The 14,527-nt window shown below is 37.0% G+C and overlaps 1 protein-coding gene across 2 annotated transcripts in view; it reads right to left on the bottom strand.

Annotated features, from left to right (window-relative positions):
• Positions 1-14,527, bottom strand: part of LOC127446836 (dynein, cytoplasmic 1, intermediate chain 2a) — a 63,785-nt gene that overhangs the window by 42,305 nt on the left and 6,953 nt on the right. The window contains exons 2-6 of one of the 2 annotated variants that reach the window (XM_051708117.1): positions 13,579-13,690; positions 12,102-12,213; positions 10,779-10,869; positions 4,636-4,689; positions 1,670-1,785 (exon numbers count right to left, since the gene is read on the bottom strand). In XM_051708117.1, the coding sequence (XP_051564077.1) occupies positions 1,670-1,785; positions 4,636-4,689; positions 10,779-10,869; positions 12,102-12,213; positions 13,579-13,686 (481 nt within the window). In that variant the 5' untranslated portion in view covers positions 13,687-13,690. The remainder of the gene's footprint in view (positions 1-1,669; positions 1,786-4,635; positions 4,690-10,778; positions 10,870-12,101; positions 12,214-13,578; positions 13,691-14,527) is intronic. The other variant, XM_051708118.1, reaches the window with a different exon arrangement.

The raw sequence follows: 14,527 nt of genomic DNA, 5'->3' as shown, positions 1-14,527 counted from the left end.
CAAAAATGCTCCCACACTGTAATCTGAACCGTCTGAACCAGTGTCAGAAGTGAAACTGCACGAGGGAGACCCAGTGTGTGTGTGATAGAGACTGAACGGCAGTCAGAGAAAATAATAGTTTTGAGATTTTAAACTTCAGCATTAAATTAGTTTTATATCTGTATGTACAGTGTCTAATAATGCGCTGGCAATGTACACTTGACATTTTCTTGCCAATAAATTATAATATAACATAACATATACTTAAATTCATGTTATAATTGTACATGCTTCAAGTGAAATCATGCATCAAAACAAAATAATGTACAGTAGAAAAGATGGATAACTGTTTAGTACTTTTGTAACTTGGCACAGACAATTCGGTTTGGATTGTTACAAATGATATTATCTGCTTCAAATATCAGACCGATGCTAATAAATTCAATTTTCATATACAAGATATAGTCACTTATTTTTCATGCATGCCTTAAAAACAAACAAAAAAAAAACATCTGTTACACATCATACACACATGGACAGGGCAGTGATCTTGTGTATTTAACATGAGGGTGAGTCTGAGAGTGTGCCGGACAGAGAGCTTTTACACACAGACACCACCCACATAAAAGGGCACAACTGCAATTACACAAAGCCTGACCTGCTTTAGGTTCATGCTCTCATATCTCTACTAACCTACCGCTCATTTCTTCTGTAAACGGATGTGTGTGTTTAATCTTGCCGTGATGTCTTATGTTTCTCGAGTCTCAGCAATTTTCCCTCAGCTTTCATCTCCATGCTTACTACAGTCAGAACATTTTCAAATAGGGTCACACACTTCTGGTCTCCAGCACACACACACACACACACACACACACACATAAACAGCTCTCTGATCAGAGGCTTGTGCTCTAAATATGGGTGCAAATGCAATGCCACTCAACACCCTCCTGCTCCTATGATTGACATGTGTCAATCATGCTGGCCCCTAATCACAGTGTGTGGTATTGAGGACTGATGCTGTGTATCAATGTAAGTCACTTTCTACCATTCAACTTGTTTGGAGCAACTTTAAAATGACAAAAAACAGGCTGACAGTGTTTCAAACCCAGGAAGGATTTTGGTTAAAAAGAGTGGACCCAAATAGGAATGTATGATATACTGTATATATTATAACATTAATATATTATAACATAATATATCACACATATTATTTCATTATTTCTATGTAGTGGTCATTTAACAAATATGACACATCTATACAATTTGTTTTGCAAAAAAGAAAAGAACAATACATATATATACATTTGTACAGTCCAATCTAGTATTTTACATGATTTAGTTGAAATCAAGCATTACAACAGTATAATTTACAGTTAAAAATATGGATAATTAATAACTGAAGGATACTTTTTTTAAAATATTACTTAAATACACTCAGCTTGGCAATACTGTTTTGTTTACAGCCAGGCCAATAAAGTCATTCTGAATTAAATGGAATGAATCCTTTTGAAACCTTCCATAGAACACCAGTGTCTGAACTCAAGAAAATTAGCCCTGATATTATCTGCTTCTAATATCAGCCTAATAAGACTGATTCTCAAAATTAATAATCTTTTAATGGCATTTCTAAGCTCAGAGGAGCCTTGGAGTGTGTTTGTTTGCGTGTTGGTGAGATCACAGCTGAACTCACCCTCTTTCTGTTCCGTCATGGTGGGCGTCTGTGTTTCCTTGGTGTAAGACACCACCTCTTTGGGTGGAAAGTCCACGTGGGTCACCTTTGCCATGGCCAACTTCAGTGGACCACGCCTGAATGAGCACACACACACACACACACACACACACACACACACACACACAAACACACTAAATAAGACAAAATTTAAACAAAAATTCACACACATGCCGAGTCTTTCTCAGATTCTCTTTATGCCTTGTATTAATATTCCTTTTGGATGAATACAGCTGTAACGGAGGTCCAACATATCTTGGAAAATTATTGTGATCCAATCACATCTGTAGGTAGTCAAAACCACATGTGACCACATCACATTTGCTGTGTATAGACTAATCTGTCCTGTTACGTCCTAGACAACATCAAATAACCGCCTACTTCCATTGAATGTCATTATTTCGGTCTTAGCGTCATATGGCTTTAAAACAAAACAACCATCTGATTAAAAATGTGGAAATTCCAATACAAATACACAGACAAGTCACAGAGTCTGTTCCCGCTGTCCATAATGGATGTTCATACCAGGTGTAAACAGGGCTCAACACTGAGTCCTAACCAGTGACAGAAACCAGAAATATAAACCAAGGGTTCGATAAAATGTCCTGTCACATGTTATGGTTGCGGGTTGGGGAGATTTACACAGAACTACAGATTTCTTCTCCAAAGGTCCATCAGGTGTTCATGGTTATAATAGAGATATTGGTTGTTTCGACATTCCGTGGGTCAGATTGCATTCTAACCACAAGCGAACCACTCCAGAGTTTGTTTGGAATCGGACAAAGAATACCTCCTCCAGGAGGTCTTGGATTGATTGTTTTGGTGCTGGTCAGAGAGTGATTGCTGTATTCATATATGCCTAAAAGAACTGAATTAAGGGACAAAATGAACCAGCTTCCGAAACAAAAGTGCCAAATGAGCCAGGTGTGAAAATACCCTCAGACACTTAAAAGTAGAGTTGGGAACCCAGAACCTATTCTCAGTTCTTAGTCAGAAGCGGTTCCATTTTTGAGGGGACACTGGAACTGAATGATTTTCAATATTTTCAGCTCTGTTGACGGTTCTTGAACATATATTCTGCTGATGCAGACGAAACACCATACTAATCTACTCTGACAGCATTACTGGTGTATTATTAAGCGGCAGTACCACATCCTATGCAAAACACACAGTGCGTCCAGTGTAGTTTGATTCCTGAATGAATCACTCTCATGAGCCGGTTCTTTTGAAACTACAGCATAAAACACATGTGCATCCAGTGTAGTCAGTTTCCTGAAGAAATGACTCTTATAAGCTGGATATTTTGAATCCACAGCATGAAACACAGCACATCCAAAGTAGTCAGATTCCTGAACGAATGACTCATATAAGCTGGATCTTCTGAATCTATAGCGTAAAACACCGCACGTCCAGTGTAGTCCGATTCCCAAACAAATGACTCATATAAGCTGTATCTTTTGAATGTATAGCGTAAAACACTGCACATCCAGTGTTGTCCGATTCCCAAACAAATGACTCTTATGAGCTGGTTCCTTAGAATCTAAAGCACGAAACACAGCACGTCCAGTGTAGTCATATTCCCGAACAAATTATTCTTATTAGCTGGTTCCTTTGACTCTATATGAAACACAGGACATCCAGTGTAATCCAATTCCCGAACAAATGACCCTTCTGAGCTGGTTCTTTTGAATCTATAGCACGAGACACAGCATGTTCAGTGTAGTCCGATTCCCAAACAAATGACTCTTGTGAGTTGGTTCTTTTGAATCTATAACGCGAGACACAGCATGTTCAGTGTAATCCAATTCCCGAACAAATGACTCCTATGAACTGGTTCTTTTTAATCTATAGCACGAGACACAGCATGTTCAGTGTAATCCAATTCCCGAACAAATGACTCTTATGAGCTGGTTCTTTTGAATCTATAGCGCGAAACACCACACTTCCAGTGTAGTCTGATTACTGAACAAATTACTCTTATGCGCTGGTTCTTTTGAATCTACACTGTGAGTGTAGTCCGATTCCTGAACAAATGACTTATGTTAGTAGATTGTTTTGATCTACAAAAGTTGTAGGCACTTGTGAAAAATGTTGCATAGTGAGGATGTCTTCAAAAATAATGACATAAATGGTTTTCATTTATCAATTAATGTCATACAAAGTCCAGTAAACATAAAAAAGCTAAATCAATATTCGGTGTGACCACCTTTGCCTTTAAAACAGCACCAATTCTCCTAGGTACACCTGGACACAGTTTTTCTTGGTTGTTGGCAGACAGGATGTTCCAAGCTTCTTGGAGAATTCACCACAGTTCTTCTATCTATTTAGGCTGTCTCAATTGCTTCTGTCTCTTTATGTAATCTCAGACTGACACGATGTTCAGTGGGGGGCTTTGTGGGGGCCATGACATCTGTTGCAGTGCTCCCTGTTCTTCTAATCTATTCTCAAAAAGTAATGCTTGGGAGTTTAAAATGTATATTTCCTAATGACACACTAAAGCTGAAGATATAAATAACCATCTTAAGACAAATGTTTTTGTGAAAAACCTTATGTGCCCAAGACTTTTGTACAGTATTGAATAGTATATATTTACAGTAGGACCAATTATTGGATTCCATTTATGCCTCTAAAAAATCTTTTGAACAGTCATTAAAAAGTATGTAGGCACACCTTTTACAAGAATTGTATTACATTTCTCTCTCATTTGTAACATCTGCTCTGTTGAAATCTGAAATGATCTCATGATTTGGCAACAGACTACTAAGGCCAGTAAATGCAATAAAAATTGCATTTATTTCCAAATATTTCTCCCTAAAAAAGAAAAGTTTAATGGAACCGTTTAGGAACTGGAATTGTTACATTCCTTACGATTCCCATCCCTACTTTAAAGAGCAGAATTAAAGGAGACACGAGAAAGAGTGCAGTACCCCAGCTCAGAGTGAAGCAGAAGAGTAGAAGGGTCAGAGTCCCAGTGCAGAGTCCTGTTAGTGTCACAGCCATGAGATGGGGTTAGAGAGAGAGAGAGAGAGAGAGAGAGAGAGACTGTTATAAAAAGGGGGTTAAGACACAATGTAATAATTCTTAAGTTAGGCACAAAAGCAGCAAATGCACACAACACAAACAACACATGAAAATATAGACAGGTTTTCCATGTGGAATGGTTTCCAAAGGAAACCATCTGTACTGATGTTTATAAACCCCTATTTGGCATGATGTTCTGCTGTTTTAAATGTGGTAGAGTTGAAGTCAATCCAGTTTTGTGTTCCACAGATATTAAACAGGTTTGGAACAACATGAGGGTGATTTCTTTAAGTTCCACCAACACATATTGCCAATCAAATAAGGGAATTTTAAGTGAATAAATGACATTTGTTTTATATTTCATGTTTCCATAGTTTTTTCTTCAGTTAAAATTTTTTCCAGATTCAATACAAGTTAAAGGGTTAAAATGTTGTTGATTAAGCTTAAAAGGATAGTTCACCAAAAAATTAAAATTCTCTTATCATTTACTCACCCTCATGCCATCCCAGATGTGTTACTTTTTTCTTCTGCATTACATATTTAAGGACTTATATATTAATCTGTTTCTCACCCACACCTATCATATCACTACTGAAGACATGGATTAAAACCACTGGAGTCATATTAATTTATTTTATGCTGACTTTGTGCTTTTTGTAGATTCAAAGTTCTGGCCACAATTCACTTGCACTGAAGAGCTGAAATATTCTTCTAAAAATCTTTGTTTGTGTCCAGCAGAAGAAAGAAAGTCATAAACATCTGGAATGGCATGAGGGTGAGTACATTTTCATTTTTGGATGAACTATCCCTTTAAGCTTAATCGACAGCATTTGTGGCAATAATGTTGATTACCACAAAAAAAATAATTTAGACTCGCCCCTTGTTTATTTAAAATTAATTAAAAATCATGGTTACAGAAAGCAATTACAATAGAAGTGAATTGGGCCAGTCCATAAACATTAAAATACACATCAAAAGTATGCAACTCAACATAAACATTAAATGTTTTAACATGATTTTAGTGTGATAAAATCGCTTACTAACCATATCTGTGTAAAGTTATATAAAATATTACAACTTCTTTGTCATGACGACGTAATGCCGACAGCGTAAACAGCACGTCCAGTGTAGTCCGATTCCTGAACAAATGACTCTTATGAGCTGGTTCCTTTGAATCTATAATGCGAAACACAGCATGCTCAGTGTAGTCCAATTCCTGAACAAATGATTCTTATGAGTTGGTTCTTTTGAATCTACTGCGTGAAACACAGCATGTCCAGTGTAGTCTGATTCCCGAACAAATGACCCTTATGAGCCGGTTCCTTTGAATCTATAACGTGAAACACAGCATGCTCAGTGTAGTCCGATTCCCGAACAAATTACTCTTATGAGCTGGTTCTTTTGAATCTACAGCATGAAACACAGCATGTTTAGTGTAGTCCGATTCCCGAACAAATGACTCTTATGAGCTGGTTCTTTTGAATCTACAGTGCAAAACACAGCACGTCGTAATGCTGTAGACCCTGTAATCTGGTATACGTCATATCGCTGGGAAATTCCTGATTTTTGTTCTCTTTAACATCTCACTAAAATCGTGTTAACATGTATATCTTGTGGCTATAATTTAAATAAATAAAAAATAAAATAAACGAGGTATGACTCCAAGTTATATACAGTATATATATATATATATATATATATATATATATATATATATATATATATATATATATATATATATATATATATATAGTTTTTTAGTAATTAACATTATGCCACAAAGGCTGTCGATTGAGCTTAACTTGCATTGAACCGGGAACATTAATTGCTGACAACAGTTTTACAGAGAACTTAAAAACAATCCATTTTATATTATTTTATGAGTACAGTGAAACTAAATCTCAGTAGGTGCTATGATACAGCTTGATTCAGGTCTGTGATGGGGTTCATTTTATGTACACATTTGTATTATTTTTTGTAACACTTTTGCCCATTACAGGTTACCACCATACAAAGCTAATGTACTGCAACAACTCAGGAGGAGATGACAGCATATCTCCTCATTTGGAATGAGAAGCATTTTAAAACAAAACATTAAAAAACATGTCGATCACACCATATTAAAAGACCGACATTAGGGAAAAAATCATTTATATAATGGTGCGCGAGTCTCTGCAAGCAATTGCACAGGAAACACACAGGAGAATAGCAGAAAATGTGTAGAGAGTCTAAGTACAGCACACATAAACTCATTATAGAGAATTTCAGAGACATAAGCAGAAAATACTCAAGGAAGTTCCACTAAACCAGTCAATCAGATTTACGTCAATTTGATCGAGAAAGCGTTTTCCAGTTTTGTGTGCTATATGTATTAGATGGTTAGAGAACGGACTGTGGGTGAGACTACGTTAACGCTTACAATATTAAAGTCAGAGATATTTTACTAAACAGGGGGAAGGTGTGTGGTATCACAAAATAGACTGAATGCCTAAGGAGGAGCACAAGGCAAGTCTTCAGCTGCGTTAGAGCGTCACCTGCATTTCAGACAGTGATGAAAAGTGAAAGAGGAAGTACGCACTGTCATATAGTGGAATGGAATAATACCTTTAGCAGAAGCAGAGCAAACAGAGCCTGAATCACAGGCTTTTATAAAACATGATAAAAAAAAATTATTTGTTTCATTACACTGTAAACATATACAATATAATTGATAAATTATTGGATTTTTAATTTTTTTTAAATTTTGAACTTTTAAATTTTGGTGTGAAAAACTGTATACGGCAATGGAAGGAGTGAACCAAACGGAGGGGAAAAAAACAGCCCCAGAACATCAACAGAGATTTGTCAGATCTGTAAATATTTTAATATTTTATATACCATGTAATATACGTATTTTGAAATTTGAAATACTATTAATCATGTCATTCTAACATGTGGAATATTTGTTTACTAATCCTGAAATAAAATCTGACATTTTATTTAAGTTCAAATTGAATAAATCACTTCTTCAGATGAATGATAACCTTACACAGAACAAAAAAACAAAGTTGTTAATCGCAATTATTTGTATGACAATGAATCACAAAGAAATATCTATTCAGCCCTATACGCTAAATTAAAGTCTGGTGCACACTGCATGATTTCTATGATCGATTGTTGCGTGTCTGACTGTTCCATATTATCCCAGTGAGATCTTTGGTAAAATGTGCTATGGCGCATTGTGTGACATTATGCCAGACTGTATGATACACATTGTAGCCAAGACTTTTCTGACACTGCCAGAACTTCGTTGGAGAATACGTTTCATTGCATCGGCTGTCGGTAAACATGTCACACTAAGTGATCAAAGACTGCCGATTTTGCCTTACAAAAAGAGAAATCTTTTATGATCCCCATAATTTGCCTCAGATAGCAAAAATCATACAGTGTGAATCTGGCTTGACCCACATCAGAAGAAGTACAACTTAAGGCTGTGTGTGTGGTCATGAGTGTGTTACATGTATGACTGTGATGTGTGTGTGTATGTTTTAGGTTGGTCACATGACCTGCATGTGTGTAGGAAGTGGTAAAGCAGTGCGGGATATGAGAGGACACGGAGCACCCAGGGGCATCTGTGAGTGTGTGTAATCTTTAGTTCAACATTCTCCAGAGCAGCTCCACACTGCACGCACAGATCTGATGTAAAATAAAAATCCCTCTGTAACGTTTCAATATTCATGTTGATTTACTAGTTGGGAGGCGTGGACCAGGGGTTTACTCATATGCTCCAGACACGTTGAGCCCTTGATGCTCTGCCAGATCAATTCTGACCTCAACTCTACACAAACTGAGTCAAGTGCATTCAAACTTTTCCACCCTGCAAAGGCAAAATGCCATATGACTGCAATAAAAAGTACAGCTCCTATCTGCATGAATGGGGAAAGACCGAAATCTCCAAAACGTTTGGTCAAGATTAAGATCAAATTCCATATTTCAGATCAGTAGTGAAATCTAACAACAATAGTATCATTTATCGCGCTTAAAAAAATGCTGGTTCAGCTAAAGCGCTTTCTTGAGTTGATTAACAGGCGAAAAAGCAGATTGGCTCTTTTACCTGTAAGGTGGGACTTCCTTTTCTACAACCACTGAGCATTCCAATTTCTCCCATTCATTTTAATAGAAGTAGCCGTCTCTGCTAAATAGTCTCATACTATACTCAGATTTAGAGAAAACGGAGTGGGACTATATTATAATCCACATTCAGAAGAACAATCAAAATATTTTGAAGCCATTTTTCTAAGTTTTAGTGTTGGCATAGTTCTTGCATTTTAAACACTGGGAAATACCGGTAAATCAGCTCTGGCAAAAAAAAAAAAATCCAGAATGACACATTGTAACAATACCAGAAAAGTTCTATTTTGATGCTGATGTGAAGTTTGAAACTCTGTTTTTCAGTGAAGGAAAAGGCTGTTCTAGAAAAATGCCTTTTCAAAGAAAAACGTTTTAGTGTGGACGTGGCCTATGTGTGAACAAAGCCATGAGATTAACAGTTTGAGTATGTACGAAGTCTGACGGAAATTACACAATTACTCAGTAGTAGAGATTTAGTAAAACCGAGCGGATGAAGAAATTTGTCATCATTTTACAGGAACAGTAAGTGATTCCGTTTCTTCTAATAAACAGTTAGTTCCGGACCTAGAATCTGATTCGACGAGAGGCGTTCCAAGAGTGCTGATATCTCACACCAGAGCAGTAAAAGCAGCTAGATGTTCATTTATCCCTGTGACATTCAAGATTTTAGCCAGATGGTGACCAAAGACAATTTTTGTGTATTATGAGCCAGTTGAGTTGCCGTTCATCAGCGAGCAGGTTTCTTTGAAGTCACTGGCATTGTCTCTCACTCCATGATTGCTTGGATTACTACTACACTACGGTTTCTATAGTGAATCGGCTACTTCGAAATACTCGGCTCGGATGGCTATTTTTACACAGAGTAATTCCATTATGTTTAGCAAGCTGACTAACAATACACTACAGCTGAGGAATAGAGTTAAACAGCTTTAGCTTTACTGTTAATTTCTGCTTGTGAGTCATGACAGACGCAGGTAATCTCACATGCTCAATCATTCTCTCTCTCTCTCTCTCCAACACACACACACACACACCCTTGTTTCTCCAATAACTTGTTAGAAACAGCCCAAGCCATCATTACTAGTTCTAAAGTGACGTTTATAAATTAGTAACTAAGTTTTGATCATATCTTTTGAACTCGCATAGGCAGATACTGATCCATGGTATAAAAAAGTAGTTCCACACACAAGTGCGTTTTTGTGACAGACAGTCCTTAGTTTTTCCTCATTTATTTATTTAATTGTTCATTGAACTGTTGTATTAAAGCAATATCACACTCACAATCGTGCTGTATGTCCCTATATCAGCACAGCTGTGATTACCTTTGGCCGAATTACAGCCGTGCTGATATAGGGCCATACAGCACTCTTGCTCATGTTATATTGCTTTAATAACTAGCCTCCTTCAGGAATGAGGTATACACAAGAACAAAAGCCTTTAAGGCAAATTACATCCCAGCGTTTAATGGCATTTTGGTGCTGATGTGTGAATGGTAGCAAAATGGATAAAGGACAGAAAGCATATGTGGATAGCAGAAATTTACCAAAAAAAGGCACTGGCAATTTAAAAGGTTTCATGTTTAAAAGTGGCTTATGTCTTCATGTTTTAACATCTCTCTTCTCAGGGGTTTTCCAGTAGTGAATTCTCATAGTTAGAATTGAAAAGCACCTAATTACAGCAATTTATACAAATTGCTGTAAATTTATACAACAGTCATTTCATACATGCTCAAACCTGCACACAGATGAACATGGACACACATACTGACAGTTTGTCCTTCATGCAATGCTAAACTCACAAACCTTTCCAGTGCCAATCAGATCAGGCCTGCTGCATACAGTACATGAGAGTGAGTGAGAGAGTGAGTGAGTGAGTGAGAGAGAGAGAGAGAGAGAGAGAGAGAGAGAGAGAGAGAGAGAGAGAGAGAGAGAGAGAATACCTTGGTCCTGTGGCACCATCTCCTGAATCTTGGCTACCTGCCTCACTTGGAGTGTCCACAGATTTGGCTGTGGGAGACATTGGTGCAGGAACTAAAGAGAGGGAAAAATACACATACCTTTTATCTGAATACACTGTCCCCAAAGTATTTGTTCATCTGCAAAGCCATCTGCAAACAACTAAAGCTAGAGCTTTAGAATGTTAGAGAATCTTGTAAACTTAAACATCTTTTTTGTGAAAATGTTTAACATGAAAAGTGTTTTTGTACTATATATTTCTTTAAAATAAATTAGTTGATTCAATATTTTGTACAGCTTAAGTGTCCAAATACAATTTGGACCATTGTAGTTATTCGGTTATTTACACTCACTAAAAGAGAACAGCACTCCCTGTTTGCTCAGCTGTGTATGTGAAATGCAGGGCACGCAATATAATTTTAAAAAATGAACAAAATAAACAAACAAAAAGGGGGGAAAATAAAACAATAACTACTCACAAACAATACAGATGTGTATGATATAATCTGTTAATTATTAGTTTGTGTTGGCCTGATGCTCTAACTTATATAGCTGATTTTCTCATTTAATTTAAATATCTTGTTAACGTTTTAGCCTATTTCAACACCTTTTTTTTTTTTTTTTTAAAGTTAAGATGTAGAAAATTTCATCCAAAAAGATGCGCTTGATGATATTGTCCAATACAAGTAGCTCACACCTTATCAAATTTAATGTGGAGCACTTCTGCCCCCTTGTGTTCAAACAGTGAAGTACATTACACTGGCTTCCTATATGAGCTGGCAGCACTCCATAGGAACATCACTGTTTTTACTAACAATAACCACAGTTTTAGCACACTTTACTGTGGTTTTAACTAACCTTAGTTTGCTTTTTTTGAGTAACATTTAGGGGTGTATAAATCTGAAATACCTGGCACAATTCTACACTCAAAAAAAAGGCACAGCAGTCTCAATGCAAGGTTGTACAGACAACAACAAAAACATTAAATGCGTAAACTTTGTGATCTGAATTTCTGTCCGTCCAAAAGTAATAAAAATCATATAGTATCATATACAGACACCAGAAACCAAATATAGGATATTAAGCTGAGCTTGTTACAACACGTCTCAAAACATCATCCTTGTAACTTGTCAAATTAACTGATAACAACCTGTTCACTCTGACTCCTGGAAATTGCTTAAAGCCAGCCAATCAGATTAGAGCTTGTGATATGGTTAAGTTCATGTGCAATATGGATCAGACGGCTTGTGACCAGCCCTGTGGGCATGAGGCTGAACGACAATGACTCAGGTGTGCAGGTGACCTACCCACAGGTACGTCAGATGTGATGCCCATACTCTGTAACAGAGCATCTGCCTCTCTGCGCTTCTTCTCCAGATCTGAATCATCCCGCGGTGGAGCGGCCTCTTTCAGCTCCGCCTAATACACGCAAAACCCTCAGAGTTACTCAAAGGAATAAACACAATGTATTACACAGCTTCATAACACAGCATGAAAGAAAACAAACTTGTCTGATGAGCTGCATGTACTGAAAAATATGCATTACTATAAAGTCACCCTGGAAAAATCTCAGGCCACTTTACCTGGGTCCACAACTATAGTTTGCATTTATGTAATCTGTGGATTGGTTAAAAAATGTGTTTTAATGACTTCAACCTAAGTATATGTAAACTTCTGACTTCAACTGTATTGCTTAAATATAATACAACTACTATTGATTTATTATTAATAGTAGTTGTAGTTGTAATAGCTATACAGTAGTGATATTTTTCTGTCATACTATTTTCATTTAAATTGAGCTTTTAAATTGGTGAAGCTTTTATTTTGTAATGAAGCCCTTTCTATTTCTGTGTGTTTTTGATGGTAGCTTCTCACCTCTGGAAAAGCAGGTCGCTATTTGGCCCAATGTGATTATTAAACCGCAAAAGGCTGCTATTTCATTAAATAGATATGTAGTCTGTATGTGCCTCACACTACAAAGTGAATTAGAGCTCTGCTCGCTAGAGGTCAACCGATAGTGGATTTTACTGATACCGATAACTAAGTTGGGCAGTACGTGCCGATAACTGATTAATCAACTGATCGTTTTTAAAATTTATACTGAATGAATAACACACAAAGTAAAATAGTGCGGAACTTTATTACAAAAATAAACAGTACTGACTGAACCATGAAAATGTATTGTACTTTTTTAAATGAAATACCTATTAATATATATGAACTAATATTCAAATTTTAAAGTCAGCTGATTTTTAAATTGACGTTGTTTCCTTAGTCCACAAGAAAAAGAACTTTAAAAGCATATTGAAACACCTGCTTTCTGTTAAACTGTATTTGTTACGCTGTGTCTAGGCTTTTTAGGGCAAGAATGTGATCGATCTTAAGTCATCGTATTACAGTGAGGATAAAAAAATTTAATTGAAATCAGATGCGTTTCTGATTTGTTTATATGTTTCTCTCGGCTACATGAAGATATTAATTTGCTTTCTCACATCATTAGATTTAAATATGCAACTTAGCTGGCTAACGAATGCATAAACGTGACCAGCTAGATATAAACTAATGCAAATAGATGGAAATAGATGGTAACAATCGTGACATTTAAACATTTGGGTAGGACTTGCGTGTATTTTTGACACACTGTTCAAACCGCTTAAAGTTAGCTTTAATGTTAGCGTCCTCTCAGTCATGACATGAGGGCGAGTAAATTATGACCATTTTATTTTTTACTTTTGGTTGAATTGCTCCTTTAAATGAAAACAGTAGAGTGTGGTGTGTTTTCACCTCTTTTTTCTTGCGTTCCTCCTCTTTTCTCTTCTTCTCCTCTCTGATCTGAGCCAGACGCTGTTTCTTTCTCTCCAGCTCAGCTTTCAGCTCACTTTTATCAGACATGATGCTACACGCATCACAGACAAAACACATGTTAGTGTCAGGACACCAGAATCTTGTAAAGTATCCTAGAGTTTTTTCTTGTATTGTTTATGGACAATATTAAAGGGCAGGAAAAATAGCCTGTCCCTTCAATAACAGCTCCCTGCAGATGTCTTTAAATAGAGAATGGTCAGTTTACATCAGAAGTTTCTTAACATTCTATCTATCACTAATTCTAAGAATGCTGCCACTGTTTTATTGAAGTTTTTATCACGATTAGGGGGATTTTGGGCACTCTGCTTTACATTGTGCCTAAAAACTGTATCACTGTAGTTACGTCCTCAGCAAACAGTAAAACATATCTAGAGGGACTCAAACAGCTGAGGGGAAGAGAGAGAGAACCCCATCATCTGGTCTCAGGACCCCATTGACCGCCGCCTGTATGTCGCTCCCTGTCTCGGCCACTTCAGACAGATTAACTGGATCACTTCAAGAGTCACATTTGTCTCTCTGCACACTACATTAATCTGTCTTTTGTGAGCGGCCAGCACCTGACTCTCTCCACCGAGCTGAGCAGAAAGACAGCTCTCTACAGCTCTTAAATGAACAGCTGAAAACAATCAGTTAAACCGTGCACTTAAAAACACACAAAAAAAGAAAGAATGCGACTTAGTCCCCCTAACCTGGTCAGCACTCAGACTGAAGATTACAAAATAGAACCACCATTCACTCCAGCATTTCTTGCCATCTGGATGAGTCCTGATACATCACACAACAGAACAGCTCGTGATCTTAAGAGGAGTTCACAGCACAATATAATCACTGTATTCAGAGGGAAAGTTTGCTTGCAGATGCACATAGC

The sequence above is a fragment of the Myxocyprinus asiaticus genome, chromosome 10 (genome assembly GCF_019703515.2).
Source record: "Myxocyprinus asiaticus isolate MX2 ecotype Aquarium Trade chromosome 10, UBuf_Myxa_2, whole genome shotgun sequence".
NCBI classification, from domain to species: Eukaryota; Metazoa; Chordata; class Actinopteri; order Cypriniformes; family Catostomidae; genus Myxocyprinus; species Myxocyprinus asiaticus.
This window is presented reverse-complemented; position numbering and strand designations above follow the sequence as displayed.